Here is a 17,149-nt window from a genome sequence, read left to right as displayed (position 1 = left end):
GCTACAGTATATGGCATAGAAGATGGCATCGATAGGTTGGCGCAATAATGTAATTTATCATAACAATTTGTAAATGCTATAGAAATAGTCTTCAATAATAACGTTTGTATTATCTATTTATTTATTTGTGGCAATTTTAAACAGAATTATGGGCTATCGAGCCCAGTTTGTGTTGACTCCTAACTGAAACTTTTCCTCCTAGATATAACCAAGTTAATAGAGGGTTGAAGAAAACTTTGAGGATCTAAAATAATCCATAATTGGGCAAAGTTAGAGATAAATCAGTGTATTTCATGTAGTTTATAAATCTTAAAACTTATGTTACTTCATGCAATACATGATAGATTTCTTCAATCATCATATTAATGCTCTGAGTCTGACATGAAATAGTGCAACCCCCTTAAGACATAATGCGCTGTTCCAGTTTCCTTACGTCACAGCTCTATCTGGTATTCCCCAGCTGACCAAACTGGTCATCGAACTGACCGAAACTTCGGCCACGGGGATTTCTCAGAAGACGTCCCAACTGCGCATGTTTGATCACCTTGTGCAGAGAAGGATCTAGAAGTAGAACCATGCCTTAGCGCATTCGTTAAGTACTTTATCAGCCACCTTCTTAATCACGTATGTGGTACAGTCCACAACCCGGAAGTGCCGTGCCAACATGGCGGACAGCCACAACAAAAAACAGACAGTTGGAGTTTCTGCGACTTCTCCGTACGTTTGACCTTGTGTTACGTAGCGTATAAGTCTCGTATAGAGTCTATAGCTATAGATGATCTGAAATTTGTCAATGCACACATTATGATGATGTAATGAATTTTCCTGCTAAATATAATTGCTTGTCAACCTTTGTTTATGTCGAAAAAAATATGACCCATTTTTCCATGCTCTTTATTTCCCATGTTAAAAAAGTTCCTATTGCATTGTGTACATCTGTATCTGTATCATTACCTAATGTCAATAATTTCGGTAGAGGCAAAAATCTGTTCTGTTTTACCCGCTTTCCATGGAGGCAGCCATTTTGTTATTTTGGTTTCCTCCCTTGTAACATGGAGGTAAAAACCTCCATGCTTGTAACACCCCTGGGTATGATATCACATGTACAGAAATCCCAGCAGTACTGAAGAGTTGAAACCAGATGAGGATGGACCAGCCATGAGACAGGGGGACTCTGGGTACTACAGTCATCCTCTCAGCAGGCAGGAGGCTTCCGACACAGTCGACGCAGTTTTTGAAAAGCCAACCCTTGGTTCTGCTGAAGGTAAGAGGGGACTCTCCTTGTGGTGTGTGTGTGTGAGTGTACATGTATCTGTGTTGTTAAAGAAGTATAACTGTCCTTAAGTGAACCAAACTGGATGCATAGGCACATTCTGTTGACAGGTAATATCATTACACGAAACAACCAAGATGACATGTACAGCTAAGTCTTGTGTATGTAACTTAAGCATGCATAGTGTTTTAAAGGATTTCATGAGGATGAAAAGTGCCACCTGTGGTGTTCTATATTCTGTAAAATGCAGATATGGAGCCATTTGCTTCCCTTGTGTTTTCCCAGGTAATGATTTATCCAGTCAGCGGATTAGGAAGGAAGAAGACAAATTCTTGACATGGGCAGCAGAACAGGCCAGTCAGTCCCAGGACTATCTCCAGTTGGAGGAGGGAGTCATGTTTTCCAAGTACATTGTGACCAGCACAGGAAACAAAGTTGAGGTACAGTACCGGTATTTCTGACAATTTTATAGCTAACTTAGCAGGGTGATGTTGCTGTTTTCTTCTGTTCACTTCAGACAAATGGTGAAGGTATGACTAAATAGAGTAAGGGATATTGGTCATTTTTGATACATGGGAAGAAGCAATCTAGAATGTTGGGCCCCCTAGTGACTTCCTTTAAAACAGCCGTCTTTTGTATCCTTTAGGTTATGTATAACTTTTAGGCACCCTTTTCTGACATTCTGAACCTAAGCACTGTCTTTCTCCCTTTCTACATGTGTATAGTATTTGCTTGATGACATGGTTTGGTGTAGCCTGGCTACATAATGCTTCTAAGTTCTAGCAGCCCTTCTACAGATTATGCCCAGACAGTGCAACATAGGCTTAGGTTTAGTAAAGGCATTTAAAATGCCTTTATTTTGCTCCAGATCCTCCGACCAGACGGAAGCCACTACCGGCGGGGTGAGAGGTACAGTCCGTCAGCGGAGTGGGTGACAGGGGGTCTGCTGGGGGAGGGGGCGTTCGGAAAAGTGTACGTCTGTGAGGACCTGGCAAAATCTATTAAAAAACAACATGCAGTGAAAGAGGTCAGTTTTTTTACTGTAACCTTTTTCAATATATCTTATTGTCATGAAGCTAAGATTAGAGTCATATCTATATACATCTGTATCTAATGTATTTCTTGAATGGTTAAGTTGATTTTACATAGATGGATTTGCTGGATATGCTATTGGCAAAAGTCTAACTGTTCTTGTTTATGCATGTATGATGATACCAGTATATTGAAAGGTTGATAAAAATATAAAAATGTCACAGTGATGATGCTCAAACATTAACTAACGTTTTAATTAAAACCAACTCAGATCTGATAAACTGACTGAATTTGCTCAAACCTACCATAAACTAGTACATGTATTTACCAAACATGGATAACAGTTATCACAATTGAATTGTGTCTGTTTGCAGACCAAACTGCGTGAGTTTAACCCGGTAGAAGCAGAGTCGTGGTTGAGACTGGGGTTCAGCCGCCATGTTTGTGGTCTGAACGCTGTGATGCTGCAGGACGGAGCGGTGTGGTGGCACATGGAGCTCATCAACCCCAGTAAGACTCTCGTTTGTAAGGCCACACCAATTTAATTTGTTGTTTCTCGGATTTTGTCAGAAAAAACATGAAGCTACAGGGCGAAAAAAAATAAAAATAAAAACAGGTCTAGGCATCCTATTATAGTCCCAAATGCTATGATAGGAGCCATGAAGTCAACACAAAAGGTTGTGTTAATATTTAAACAATGAATTTTGAACTTTTAATCAAACCACTGCATTGATAGATGGAAACACTGCAACAAGTAGGAAGAAAAATGACTTTTCTCAACTGTTGGGGGCAAAATATGAGCATTTTTGAGTTGATTCAGAACCAGAATCTTTTTTTTTTTTTGCAAATCAGAAAAAAATGAAGAGGCGAATCCGAGAACCAACAAATTAAATTGGTGTGGCCTAATGTTCAGTTTAAATAGACGCTGTAAGAGTTATACATTTACATGACATTACAAGCATTATGCCAGTTGTTATTTTTTTATAACCATGTGAAATAAAACTTTTAAGAAAACAGGTTTGAAGGTTGTTACAATTTGTTTTGTCACTCTTCCTAGGAGTTTCTCTAAAACAACTTGTGGACATCCATCAGCCAAATCCTCTTCACTGGAGGGATGCTGTTACCATAGCAACTGGAATATTTGCCGCCATTGCGCACATACACAGCTGTGGTGTCAAACACTGTGATCTCCATCGTAAGTAGGGAACTGAACTGTTTGTTAGCTGACCTACATGTATGCTGGGAAAGTTGCCTCCTACATATTGGAGTATTCCTGCTGTACTGTTTACATTGCTTCATCATTTCAATGCATCCTCGCTTCTGCCTTGTCCCCCAATGACCAGGAGGTCAAGAGACAAGGTAGTTAGGTTTAAGGTAGGCATCCCACTGTGTGGCAAAAGTACAAAGTATTGGCCTGCTTAATGATGTTATGTTTGGGAAAAAAACAATCTTTTACACTACATTTCCTCACAATCATATGATACCTAGTAGATATAAAGCAAAACAAGCTGAAAGATATCTACAAAAGGAAAACCACACTTCTACTCAGAGACTACAATTTTCCCTCCTGCAGCTGGAAACGTGATGTTGTGTAGAGACCTGCGTGTGAAGGTGATCGACTTCTCCCTGCTGCAGCCTGCGGTAACAGATGCTGACTTCAGCCTGGACGTACAGAACGGCCTGCAGCTGCTGCTGTACATGCTCACTGCCAGGAGCTTTCGCTTCTCATGGACACAGGAGTCAGTACAGGAACATGTCAAGGTACAACTCTGGGCTGTGTTAAAGGCCTCCAATGCAATTTTCTGCTCATTCTTTTCATGTAGTAACCCTATCCCATAGCATGCTAATATCTTTGGGGCAAAAAGGCGATGTCACTGACAGAAAACAGTTGCTTGTTTGGTACGGTTGCTTGGTTCTACTTATTTATGAGTGGTACTCAAAAAATAAAGAGCTGCCTCACATATTTTTTTTACTATCTCAAACACTTAAAGTAAATGTCAATCTCAGACAGATGTGACCTTAAACAATGTTACACTATAAATGTGAGTCTGGATCCTGCAGGACACTAAGTTGCTCCCCCTGGTGCTGAGGATGTTCCAACCTGTGACCAGTCAGACAGCAGCAGACCTTGCGAAGGAGTTTTCAGCCTGCAGGGTGAGAGGGGTGGATGAAGCTGATGGGATCAAAAAGGTAACACTCGTACTGAACATTGTGTGTAAGTACTCTGCATGGTAGCTACACAGCCTTACAAGCAAGTGGGAAACATTCCTGACCAACATTCCATAACCAAATGTTGAAAACACGTGACTTTATTCCTTGCCAGAATTGGGTGCTAAGTGAAAGTAGTAGGATAGGGTGGTGATGCAGATTCAATTTAATATGACTCACCTTATCCTAATCTCTACATACCATTGCAAAAGTGTAGTGACTGCGATTATACTCAGCTGTTGCAAAAAATTCATAAGTTGCAGATAATTTATGAACTAAATAGTTCTTTATTCAAAAGCAATTGTTTAGCAAGCTTTAAGAGCCCACATTTTGATGACCATCTGTCGTCTCTATAGTCATAATGACTGGTTCACTGTGAACCAATGCTAGGTGTTACTGGTTCACAGTGTACCAAAGCCACTACTGATGCAGTCAATGTTTTTTTTTTATGTTGCTCCAGGAGAATGCAGCCACTGGTGGTAGACAGGGTGCTGTCAGGGAGTCGTTTGCAACAGCAGCAAGCGAGGAAGACGTGCTCACTGCAGTACACAGTCATGTCAGCCAGGGGGACTCGCTGGAGGATATCTTTGCTGCACTTCCAGAAGGTGATTCTGTCATCTTTGTGAATAAACAATTACTATGTAAGATCACCGATGTAAAAGATATTCTTAGTTTCATTGAACATCCTTTTTTTTTTTATCGAGCATATTGACAGTGCTACAAGGTACTACTGTCTGTTTTAAAAACTTGGTGCAAAAAAACATCTGATTTTGCTGAATGATTTACTTTAATACTGACTATCTTCCCCACAGGTGGAACATTTGCTGTTACCACAAGAAAGATGCAGACACCTTGAGGAAACTGTCCTGTTATACCAGACAGAGAAATGAGATGAGACTGTGACAAACTACTAAAGATGGCATTTGGTTGGAGGGTGGAGGGATAAATAAACCTGTACTTCAGGATTTGCTGGTAGCCTGGCTGCTTCCCAACATGGTTTTCCATGGCTTCTGTACTTGCAGTACATGTAGTTTATAAGAGGCAAGCATGGGATCTGTGGAAAACCAAGTCTAAGGATCGAACCTAGGCTAGAAGCTGGAACATATTGAGACAAACTTCAGCTACACTAGCACATTATTTATTGACAGCAAAACACTTGTTAAGGTCTCAGGGACCAAATAGCTTGCCACCTGATATGATTTTGTTGTAAGTTATGTTAGATTTATGTGACCTTGTGTTGGCTGTCACTGTCAGTATTAAATAAACGGAGCTGAGTTTATGGATGTTCAGTAAAACTTTGCAAGACAAGTGTTTTGTAATCCAGACATCAGTATTCAGAGCTCGAGCACTGTGAACTAAACCAAAGTCATGACTTACTGTTCATTCGGGTTTTATATGAATAACAGCATGAGTTTTTCAAACAGTAATGTTCCTTCTCACAAAGTTGTACATTTTATATTTAAAGTAAATATCTGTAGCACTGACACTGTGTTACTGTATCATTGTCTCTGTAAAATAATGTGTTTTTATTATCTAGGTTAGAAATACATGTACTAGTACCCAGCGGCAGCTAGCCAAGAAGCCAGTAGAGGGCGCTGATGCATGGTGCTATTCCTGTCACGTCATGGCAGTGGAACACTATCTAGCAGGGACCTCCAACAGGCATTTTTATTCTTTTTGAAACGTTGTTTCATGGGCAACTTTTGAAAAGCCACACGGTCTGCACAAGGCTAAAAGATGCTGCTGCATTACTGCACGGCCAGACCTGTTCTAGGCTATCAGTTCAACTTTGTATTACAGCGCAACCGGATGTTAACTGGTGCTGACCTTGGTGCTGATCAAGGGGCCTTGAGCAGAGAAACCCTAAAGACGGTGTGCAGATAAATCGGTAGAGGGCGTTGCTGCATGGTCTACCATTGTTGACCTCCATGTGCAGTGATTCACATGCAAATCGTATTTTCTACCACTGTACTTCGTGTTCGATTATATTATCATCCCGATTTCTAGGTGTCCATTATGCTTGTCTGCTCTCCTAACTCGGGGTACGGAGGGTCGGTGGTCTTCCAATACCGCTAAAAGCTGTTATTACGGTTATCGCTATGGTTAGAATTGAAGTTCCGATCAGGGTTAGAGTTGGAAATAGGCGCTCTCTTGACTGCATAGTGTCCTGACGTCGGCGAAAACGTCAGGACGAAACCTGGCAGATTGACGGTGTAGCAGTGGCCTCTAGCGATTTGTCTACAGGCTGCAGGGTCACATTTACCTGCACGTGGCTGACGTAATGTTGTGCAGTTGCACTCTGGCCTTTGTGATGAACCGTATGTCTAAATTTAGTCACTCACAGCAACATTTTCTGTAATGTTTCGCCGTCCCATATCTTTAGCCGCTGTTATAGTTATCGCTATGGTTAGAATTAAAGTTATGATGAGGGTTAGAGTCGGAAATATGCGTCCCATTAACTGCAAAGCGTCCTGACGTCGGTGAAACGTATTGATACTATTTGGCAGGTGAACCGTGTAGCAGTGGCCTCTAGCGCTTCTTCTCCAAACTGCAGGGTCACATTTACCCGTGGCTGACGTAACCATGACGTAACTGTTGCAGTGTAGTTGCACACTGGCCTTAGTTAACTCACTCACAACCGTTTAGCGTTAAATCCCCATACACATGATAGTAATCAGATACGTTCATTTCTTCTCTTTTTGAGCCGTCATTTCATGGGAAACTTTTGAATAGCCAAACCTCAGGCCTGCTCAAGGGTAAATGATGCTGCTGCATTACTGCCCGGCCAGGCCTGTTCTAACCGAATGTTAACTGGTGCTGGCCTTGGTGCTGATCAAGGGGCCTGGAGCAGAGAAACTCTACGGAAGCACCCCCATCAAACTCCTTTCAAGCCGTACCCCGAAATTCAAGCCGTACCCGCTCAAAATTACTGGCCGTACCCGGAAATTCGTGCCGTACCCGCGAAAATTTCAAGCCGTACCCGGTACATTCGTGCCGTACCCTGTACTTTTTCGCCGTACCCAATGGCTTGAATTTCCGGGTACGGCACGAAAGGAGTTTGATGGGGGTGGGAAGGGTGTCTTCTGCGCGATTATATCCGTTTTCATCCCGGTTTATGGGTGTCTGCTCTACTCGGTGTACGGAAGGTTGGTGGTTTTCAAATCCCGCTAAATTCTTCAGAACTAAATTACAACTGGGCCGTTTGTTTACATGCTCCTCTAGGTTTCTAACCCAAATGAGTCTCACATAGGGGATGATTGCGTACTGCACTTCTTAATACTTCGGTCGTAGGACGGTCAAGGTCTCGTATATTGTCCAAAAGAAAATTAAATTTGTAAGAATCGGAACAATATGAACTTACGACCATGAAGAGGGGTGTGCAAGGGGTGATTGTCGACGAAATAAGCCACTATACCGGGATCCGGTAAATCTTTATTTTAGCCTCCGATGTCGAAACCTGGGAACGAGTCGCTAACACATGTGGCTGGGTGATTGCGTCATACTACAAACCATAAAAGAATCATAGTGTGAGCTGTCTGTGTGAGCTTTATAAATTTGAAAAAAAGAAGAAGTTTTGATTGTCTTATAAACCGAACGGGTGCAGCAAAATAAAATAAAAATACTTCAGGGGTGTCTTAAACAAAAGTGACATAGTAGCTACTCATTGATTGGTCAATTAGCAATCCATTGGATTAGCCTATTGGTCAATCAACAACCACATCATGACGTTGCCATCTTTGTTGCAGTTCAACTTCAATCTGCTAAGTCTGAAGTGGCGTCCTTGTACCGCCGAGAGTTGGAGAACCTAGGTTACGGTTGCCGTCCTCCGTAGTTTACCGCAGCTCTCTATTAGCTCTTTTGACGACGTTCTCTGACAAACGGACCCTTCACGTGAAATTGTTATAGAGGTAACTTGACAACTGTTAGGTGCTACGGCTTCCAGGCCTTCCAGAAGTGTTTATAATGGCGCTGGCACTCGTCCAACTCAGCTAGCCTCCTCCGTTGATCCAAGCCTGTGAGTGTGACTCTTTCACTCTATTTATTTTACCAGTAATTAGAACTCTTGCCAACTCTCATAGCTCGCAATCCTTACATGTATTTCTCCTTTGTTTTGGGAAGTAATTTGACTCGCACCGGGGTAATAGGTAGTTGAATATATGCGTAAACGATGTGCCTCCCATTTCTGTGAGAGTGGGTGAAATTTCCCGCCATTTTTGCAAGAGACGTGCCGAAGCGGTCCACTGTCGTACCGAGATGTTGAAGCAGTGTCAGATGCTAGAAAACGAAGAGGGACGCTACAAGAAAACGAATATCGACCTTTAAAATATGCTACCATGCAGAAAAGGGACTTGGGCTATCTTTAGACTTAAACGAATGAAAACATGTAACATTTTGACCAGGTCAAAATATGATACTTGCTGCGCTAGGGGGCGCTTTAGCCTCACCGTGGTGTGGAGCGTCTGTCAGGCTTATGTATGAATACTGTATGAATTCAGAAGCAAGGATCATGTCCACATGTCCTTTGTTTCTCTGACATTGTTCGATCAGACTAACTACGCTGGCTATATTATAGGAGAATATTTGCCAGGGGAGTTTGCCCCCCCCCCCGTTATAGTTTGACTGGCCGCGCAGGCATGGTGAAGGCTATTTTTCGATAGTTTGTATTGGCACTAGTGTTTCCTCATGTTTCTGACGTTACTGTAATATTAGTCGTTGAGTTTCTTCCACGAATTGATTGCAGTTTGTGACTTATTTTTTTCATCTAAGTTACTGTTTCTGAACGCGATATTCAAAGCGAAAACGTCGATGATGACTCATTCACATGTCATTTCTGCCACGGAATCGCCTCCACGTGGAGATTGTTGACATGCTGTCCAGTGATATTTATGCCTGTTTATATAATTGTGAAAGAAAAGCCACAAATCCTTTAAAGAAATCAACAGTGAATTTTGTAATGTCTAAGTTCTTTATTATCATTACGTAGGATAATAATTTTTATACGAGGTCATTAAATCCGCTGAAATAGAAAACGGATTTTTTAGGCATTATTACAGGGGACAGCTACAGTCACCTGACACACACCGAAATCCAAGATGGCGGCGAAGGTGAGTTTCTGTGCGAGTCGCTCCCGAAAATTAGTTACTAGTAACTTAACCTGTCACCCATCAATAGTTAGTACCTAACTAGTGATAGTGAACATGATGAAGAATGGTTCGGGTCAAGTGATATTCTGATTATTGGAGTTTTTAGCTGTAAATCCATGTGCTAACCCTAACGATAGCGGTCTGTCGATCGAAAATTTTCAGTTTCCCCTGACTATGAATAGTATGATGTACTAGGGAAAATCCCCTGCCTTAGCTTGGTGAGTCATATAGAATCCAGCCTGCGCGACACAAGGAGCAGTTTCACTTCTACTTTTGTAGTCATGACCAGAAAATCATTTTACGAAGAACCTGTTACTACTTGTAGCTAAAACCTGCATCAAAGATATTCAGATACTGAGAGAGAGACAGCTCAACAGCAAGGTGCATCAATTATATTAAAACACTAATTTCCCCTGATGAAGGTTTCTGCGTGCAACATTGAATTTGTAAGGATATCGTCATTTTGCTTGACAATCATTGACCTGGGATATCCAAACCCAGCACGGATTAATAAATTATTAAAAATGTCATTCCTGTAGCTTAGTGTAAGGCCTTGCTTGAGAATGGTGCAAACTTGTATATTTGTCTCCCAGGTGATGAAAGCAGCACGCTGTCCTACAGATGAGCTGTCCCTGTCCAACTGTGCTGTCGTCAACGACAAGGAGTTTGATGTGGAAAAGATCAGGTAGGGAAGATTGTCTAGTTTCTATGTAGATAATGTTGAAGTGTTCTACTCCTAGCCAGCCTGAAATTTCTATCCGTCTTCGCAATTTTCTTTCAAGTGATGTCGTGTCAAGCCCCAAAAATGACGGATTGAGCAGAAATTTTACTCGATTTTAACACGAGTAGTCAAATTCTGTCAAATTACAGAAAGAGGGAAGCTGGCTAGAACGCTGGACAATTTGGAAATTCTTGTAAAATAGTGATCGAAAAAATATAGCTCACAGTTCTGTTGTAGAAAAATACACAAAGGCACAAAAATGATCTGTAGCATGTAATAGCTTCCCATCTTGTGTCATAAAATCATGCTAATGTTTCACCTTTAAGTAGATGATCATAGGTCATTACACCATTTTTTACCAGGACAGACAGTGTTTACCTCTCTACATAGGCCTGGCAGAAAACTGGAGCATGTTCTGATTCTGTGCCCCAGAGTCATATTTTCCCTCTTTGTATCATTATGTTACTATCACACATATCGCATATAATCCCATATAATGTCCTTACAAATAGTAAATTAAATATATCATCATATCATTGATATAATTAATGGCTTACATCTCTGTTTTTCCATCTGTAATTTTGCAGACATGTGGCAGTGAGGACTGGTCCAACAGACAAGTTTATCTTCACTCTGAAGTCTCACAGCAGTGTTGTACCTGGTACCATCGCCTTCAGTCTCATACAGGTTAGTACAGTCTCACACTGGTGTTTAATATAGCCTTCAGTCTCATACAGGTTAGTACAGTCTCACACCGGTGTTCTTAGCCGTCAGTCTCAATACAAGGTACTTTTACTGTTGTCTCACACCAGTGTTTGCCTGACCAATTACTGATGTCACATGATTTGTTGTTCATTCATTCAATCCTGAATAAGGCTACTGTACAATATAGAGTATACAATATCAGCATCAAATACTCCTTCTAAAGCTTTAAACAAACTGTACATAATGATCCTGATAGAAACTATGTAAATGACTTTAGTACAAGTAGTTGAAAAAGATAGATACAGTGTGGTCCTTGCTACTGACAACAAGCTGCCCCTCCCCACCTATGGCCACATATACAGGCTTGTTGATATGCACCACCGTGCGGATATGAACTCCACTGCCTGTGAACATCTCCACACGATCATTCTCAGTATCAGCCACAATTATCCGACCCAACTTGTCAGCACAGATCCCTTTTGGTTCCTTAAGCCTCTCTTTTCCAAATTTGGTGCAGAAAGTTCCAGTTTTGTCATACTTGTAGATGAGAGAATACCGCTCATCTACAATGAAGATGTTCCCTTCATTATCAACTGTAACTGAACCTGGGTTTCTCAGTTCCTGACGTCCAAACTTACGCACAAGTTTTCCATCAGGCTGGACCAACCCTGCCTCACCTTTCCTAGTTCTATGTAACATTGTCACTATGATGTTGTTAGATTGGGTGTCCACAGCGATTGCCTGGACTTTGACTCCATACAGTGTCCATTTTAACCTGCCAATCAAACTCCCATTCTGACAGTACTGGTTGACAAGGACATAAGGTCCAGACCACAGGACCCACAGGGCCCCAGTTTGGTCCATGGAAATGACTCGTGGACGGATATATGATATCAATTGTTTGTTGGGTATGAAGATAAATGTGTGGAGAAAAACACCCCCATGCTGAAGACTTGGATTCGCCTGTTTCCCTTGTCAGCAACAAATATCTTGCCACTAGTGGACACGGCCAGTCCACGTGGATATTTGAACTGGCCCAGTCCTCTTCCAAGTCCTCCGAATATTATATTGCTCTTCTGAGTCTTCTGAGTTGTCTGTCCTACAGAGGAAACATGTGTGGCCAATAGCTTAGATTTGTTACAGTGCAAATACCATGTTCTTGTGTGAAACTATATGAATTTCAAATGATGTGAAGTCGACATTTGTGAAATAAATACCTTTTGTGCTCTCAATTTTGAATTCATTTGAGTTGGTAACATCAGTGCTCCCAAGAATTGGTGAGATGGTACCATCTGTTGGGTTGGTACCATCAGTTGGGTCAATACCATCAGTAGGGTTGGTACCATCAGTTGGGATGGTACCATCCGTTGTGATGGTACCGTAATTTGGGATGGTACCATCAGTAGGTTTGGTAGCATCAGTAGCATTGGTACCATCAGTAGGGTTGGTACCATCAGTTGGGATGGTACCATCAGTAGCATTGGTACCATCAGTTGGGATGGTACCATCAGGTGGGGTGGTACCATCAGTAGGGTTGGTACCATCAGTAGGGTTGGTACCATCAGTAGGGTTGGTGCCATCTGTAGGGTTGGTACCATAAGTTGGGATGGTACCATCAGTAGGTTTGGTACCATCAGTAGGGTTGGTATCATCAGTAGGGTTGGTACCATCAGTAGATTTGGTACCATCAGTTGGGTTGGTACCATCAGGATGCCCAAGGATGGGTGCCTCAGTGCCCATGATGGTAGCTATGATAAGTGTGCTGGGTGTGCTCACATTTCCAGCAGGGCTAAGCTGGTGAAGTAAAAGAACAACAATTTTTGTCACATTCCATAAACTTCTGTACAGCTTCTGTGCATGTGTTATTACAAAGGGCAAAATACAGAATTATAGGGAACAACTTCATTCTACATGTGAAATTTTGCCTAGTTATACATGTAGTACAGCCCATTGCCTATAGTTATGAATATATAACAAAAGACCTTCCTTACCATCTGGATGCCTGGCTCCTGAGCATTGTGCTGAACCCTTAGGAAAATTCCTACAGTGATGGTTCCAACCAGGAGAAGGAAGGAAATACAGGGGAACAACCAGCAGTACCGATTGACAGCAGGATGGCCTGTTTTTATGTACATGTTTGTAGTTAAAACTTATTAAAGACAGCTTGAAACAAATGGCAACAAAATACAACAGTTCCTGATAATACTACTACTAGTCAAATGTGATGTTTTCATTGCAAAAGAACATTCTTCAAGGGCTGTGGTGCCAGGTTCTGAATTTGCTGCTATTACTATTAGATCTATATAATGAACAACAATGAAAATAAGAATAAAATACTATTTTAAATAGGAACAATTTTTTTTCTTTTCCACATCATGCATGTTTCCTAGGAATTGTTTCCATAGATAACCATTTGAAACCCCACAGACTGACAAAATAAACTTACCTTCTGCTGGCCGCTTCCTGTGTGCTGAATACATAGGATTGTCCAGCAGTTTATTTTCCTTTGTAGGATTACTACTACTACTAGGAACTGAAGGATTATTCACACCAATGTTATTCTGTGTGTCATTTGCTGTCTGATACATCGGATTTGGGAAAATCCTTACCCCGTGGTCCTGATCACGAGGTCTTTGTGTGTCTGGGTTTGTTTTCTGATGAGACCTTTTTGTTTGTGATGCTTTTGCAGTGTGTGGTGCCATTTCTGTATGGCCAGAGATAGCATATGGCTCGATATCAGTATGATCAGAGACAGCGTGTGGCTCAATATCGGTATGGGCAGAGACAGCGTATGGCTCAATATCGGTATGGCCAGAGACAGCGTATGGCTCAATATCGGTATGGCCAGAGACAGCGTATGGCTCAATATCGGTATGGCCAGAGACAGCGTATGGTTCAATATTGGTATGGCCAGAGACAGCGTATGGTTTAATATCAGTATTGTCAGGGACAGTGTATGGTTCAGTGTAAGTGTCAGAGACAGCGTATGGTGCAATGGGAATATTGCTATGTTTTGCATGAGTAGGTTTGGTTGTAATATCAGGTTGACTTGTGTCTGTGCTATCAGCTGTAATGTTGCCCTTTTCTGCTGATATATCATTTCCAGAGCCCCTGTATATTTTAGAGACTTTTTGATTGCTGATGTTTCCTTTGTACAAGGCATTTGGTTCCTTGGTGTTTAACAGGGTAGTAGACCAGTCTGGGTCCCCAGTGTTTGTAGGATATATGGGGTTGATGGGTGTATTCATCATTGTAACTGTGTTCTAGTTATCCTAGAAACTGCTGAAAAAAAAGGGAAATTATATAATTATAGCAGCTGATTATATTGCTACTAGTACTATTATGATCATACTAGTAGTACTCAATACACAGATTCTTCAGCCATTTTTCCATTGCAATTTGCAAACTCATCAACTTGGAAATAAGTGCCATTATTTATGTTGAATGTACTATTGTTAAGTCAGTGCATTTGGTCAGTCTGCAATGTTGGATTGCATATAGATCTATGACTAAACATTGAATTCAACTGAAAACCAAGTTAACATGCCAGTATACAAGTTATTTTACCATGGTAGATATGCAATGTTTTATCATTCACTCAGTCAAAACGTTATAATCTATTGAGTTATCATAACAATGATGAATCCCCATAAATTTAGGTGTAGATGCATTGAAATTGATATTGATACAGGTTGTCACAATAACATAGAACATATGACTCCCATAGCCCTGACCTGATCCATTGAAACATTGAAAATTGCATGCAAAAATTTCCCATGCAGATATTCTGTTTACTCCTAGTTTGATAGGCCACCAGAATTGCATGGTTTATACATGTCGATACAGACCAAAAATCATTGTAAGCTGACATGTGTTACTAGTAATGCGAACAAAGCTGAATATTCAAGTATTATTTTTTCTCTCATGTCAACTCTTTTTGATTTGTTGAAAGACAAATAGCTTTGATACTACTGGTAGACTATGTAGGAGAGTGTAGACGTGATGCTGTGGACAAGAAATATTTGTTGAATATTCAGTTTTGTTTACATCAAGCACACTAAGGTGGCAAGCTGGCCTCGCTGTAAAGGCCAGGGTTTTTTCGAGACGGGAATAAAGGCTCAGCTCCCACATGTAACCAGCCAGCTCCCTCGTATCAATTTTATATTGAGCCTAAAGTGGCTACTTACACACCATATACTGATATAGTCTTATAGACCATATTCTCAAAATGGTCTTTCTCCAGTGAAGATGTAAAAACAATACAATATGCATTCTAGCATTACAAACCATTTTACTGTCATAAAAAATTCCCCCTCAGTTGCTTAGCTCCCTCGCAATGCTTGCGATCTGCTCTCTCATGCTAAATTTTTCTAGAAAACCCCCTGAAGGTATTGATTTAGAATCTAAAACCTTTTGTTTGGGTTTGTTGACTTAGAATGTAAAGTTTCTGGATTCAAAATGATCTCTAGCAGGTTCCAATTGCAATGTTGTGCCCTTGGGATAAGTACTTTACACCTATTTCCTCACTTGACTCAGGTGAAAACGAATATCTAGCAAACAGCTGCAGCAACATATAATAAACTCAGATATATTTCATACAAACAACCTAAACACATTCAGGTAACGTTACTGAATTTCATGCTGTGACCAGGGGTGGTACCGATGAACTCAGTTTGAAAATGGTTCTAATATTCGAAAGGGATTCTAAAGTTTCATTTTGTGCTCCTAATGCTTTTCTGCTTAATAAAATAATCTTTTTAGAACAAAATAAACAAGGTACGGTGACTTATTATTGTACTGACCAAGTAGCTTGCTGGAATTATTTCAAGCTCTGCTTGTGGACATGTATTTTTTACATCATTTGGAAAGGAAGAAACTGACCTAAAACAATCTTATGTGAAGGTTAAAAAATCAAAGTGTAAAAATGTTCTGCTGTGCATGTAACCAACACTTACCTTTGGTAAGGTAGAACTGCCAGCTGCCAGAATACAGCCACTTGTAATTGGTTTACACTACAGATAAAGAAACAGTTTCAACTGTCCTGAACTGATTCTGAGAAAAACCTTGAGTTGTCAAGAGAAATTTTACCAGTCTGCCCTCAGTTAGGTGCTTTTATCAACTAATAAAAATCTCAGCAAGCATTGGTATAGAATGTATTCGTAAATATGTAATACATGTATATATCCTTGGGAGGCTACCAATACAGACATGTTTTGAAAGATTAAAAGAATATTTGAATCATGAGTGAAAGATTAGAAAGCATGTTTTCATCATGAGTTGTAAATGTATGAGCAAGGACATTATATACAGATGTATATGTATAATGTCCTTGGTAATGGTATGAGTCAGAAGAGAACAGTGTGAGAGTCAGAAAAAAACTTTGCTGATCAGAGCTTAATATGCTGTTTTAGGGGCTGTTTTGGTTCATATCATTGCAATGTAGAATAGTGCTCTTTTCAAAATTGGAGTGGCAAATATACATTTACTATTTACCTAAAGCAAACCATGTAGTACTACACTGAATTACTGACTCTATTACAGCCAGCTAGATTAGTTCAGGAGAGATGAGGCAGAAGTCATTAGTACAGCCACAGTACTGCTAATGAAAAACTATCAATCAGTCATCAGGACCAAAAATAGACCCACTGGCTGGCATAGAAATCTACTACTTAGCAGGGCTGTACAGAACCAACAACATATATAGGAAGGCTCTCCTCAGGTTCCCTCCCCATATTCTTACTAAAAATTTTCTCAAGATTGCCTGTGGTATTTCTATGTTGATATTGACTTGGTACAAGCCTTTGGAAATGGTTACCATCTCACCAAAAAATGATCACTGTAGTGTTATATCTTGGGAGAAAATCTTGTTTTTTACCTTCGCCAAGAAGGTTATGTTTTCAGTAGCGTTTGTCTGTGTGTGTGTGTGTTTGTGTGTGTGTGGTTTAGCAAGATAACTCGAGAAGCAGTGGATGGATTGGAATGAAACTTGGTAGGTGGGTATGACTTCATGAGACCTAGAAATGATTAGATTTTGGGCCCCCTGGCGGCTTTCCTAGGTACTGCAGC

General features: G+C 40.7%; 2 protein-coding genes across 2 annotated transcripts in view; both read left to right on the top strand.

The window, feature by feature from the left end:
• The first annotated feature begins 461 nt into the window (after nt 1–461).
• LOC109465264 lies at nt 462–5,453 on the top strand. Its single transcript, XM_019762438.1, has 10 exons — nt 462–717; nt 1,110–1,264; nt 1,559–1,713; nt 2,142–2,300; nt 2,680–2,815; nt 3,363–3,500; nt 3,879–4,066; nt 4,367–4,495; nt 4,974–5,118; nt 5,326–5,453. Exons 1-10 carry the CDS (start codon nt 665–667, stop codon nt 5,367–5,369), a joined length of 1,302 nt encoding a protein of 433 aa, XP_019617997.1. The 5' UTR covers nt 462–664; the 3' UTR covers nt 5,370–5,453.
• Nucleotides 5,454–9,574: 4,121 nt separating this feature from the next.
• Nucleotides 9,575–17,149, top strand: part of LOC109465253 (vesicle-fusing ATPase-like) — a 27,845-nt gene continuing 20,270 nt past the window's right edge. Inside the window, exons 1-3 of the mRNA XM_019762426.1 lie at nt 9,575–9,618; nt 10,251–10,342; nt 10,966–11,065. Of these exons, the coding sequence (XP_019617985.1) occupies nt 9,607–9,618; nt 10,251–10,342; nt 10,966–11,065 (204 nt within the window). The 5' untranslated portion in view covers nt 9,575–9,606. The remainder of the gene's footprint in view (nt 9,619–10,250; nt 10,343–10,965; nt 11,066–17,149) is intronic.

Source organism: Branchiostoma belcheri, unplaced genomic scaffold (assembly GCF_001625305.1).
Source record: "Branchiostoma belcheri isolate BF01 breed outbred unplaced genomic scaffold, Haploidv18h27 scaffold15, whole genome shotgun sequence".
NCBI classification, from domain to species: Eukaryota; Metazoa; Chordata; class Leptocardii; order Amphioxiformes; family Branchiostomatidae; genus Branchiostoma; species Branchiostoma belcheri.
The sequence above is the reverse complement of the archived record's forward strand: the minus strand, read 5'-3'. Positions and strand labels throughout refer to the sequence as shown.

Coding starts and splice junctions, on each gene's coding strand:
- LOC109465264 (XM_019762438.1), top strand. CDS start 665: ATGGCGGACAGCCACAACAAAAAACAGACAGTTGGAGTTTCTGCGACT. Junction 1,714..2,141: donor GCACAGGAAACAAAGTTGAG/GTACAGTACCGG, acceptor ATTTTGCTCCAG/ATCCTCCGACCAGACGGAAG. Junction 5,119..5,325: donor CTTTGCTGCACTTCCAGAAG/GTGATTCTGTCA, acceptor TCTTCCCCACAG/GTGGAACATTTGCTGTTACC.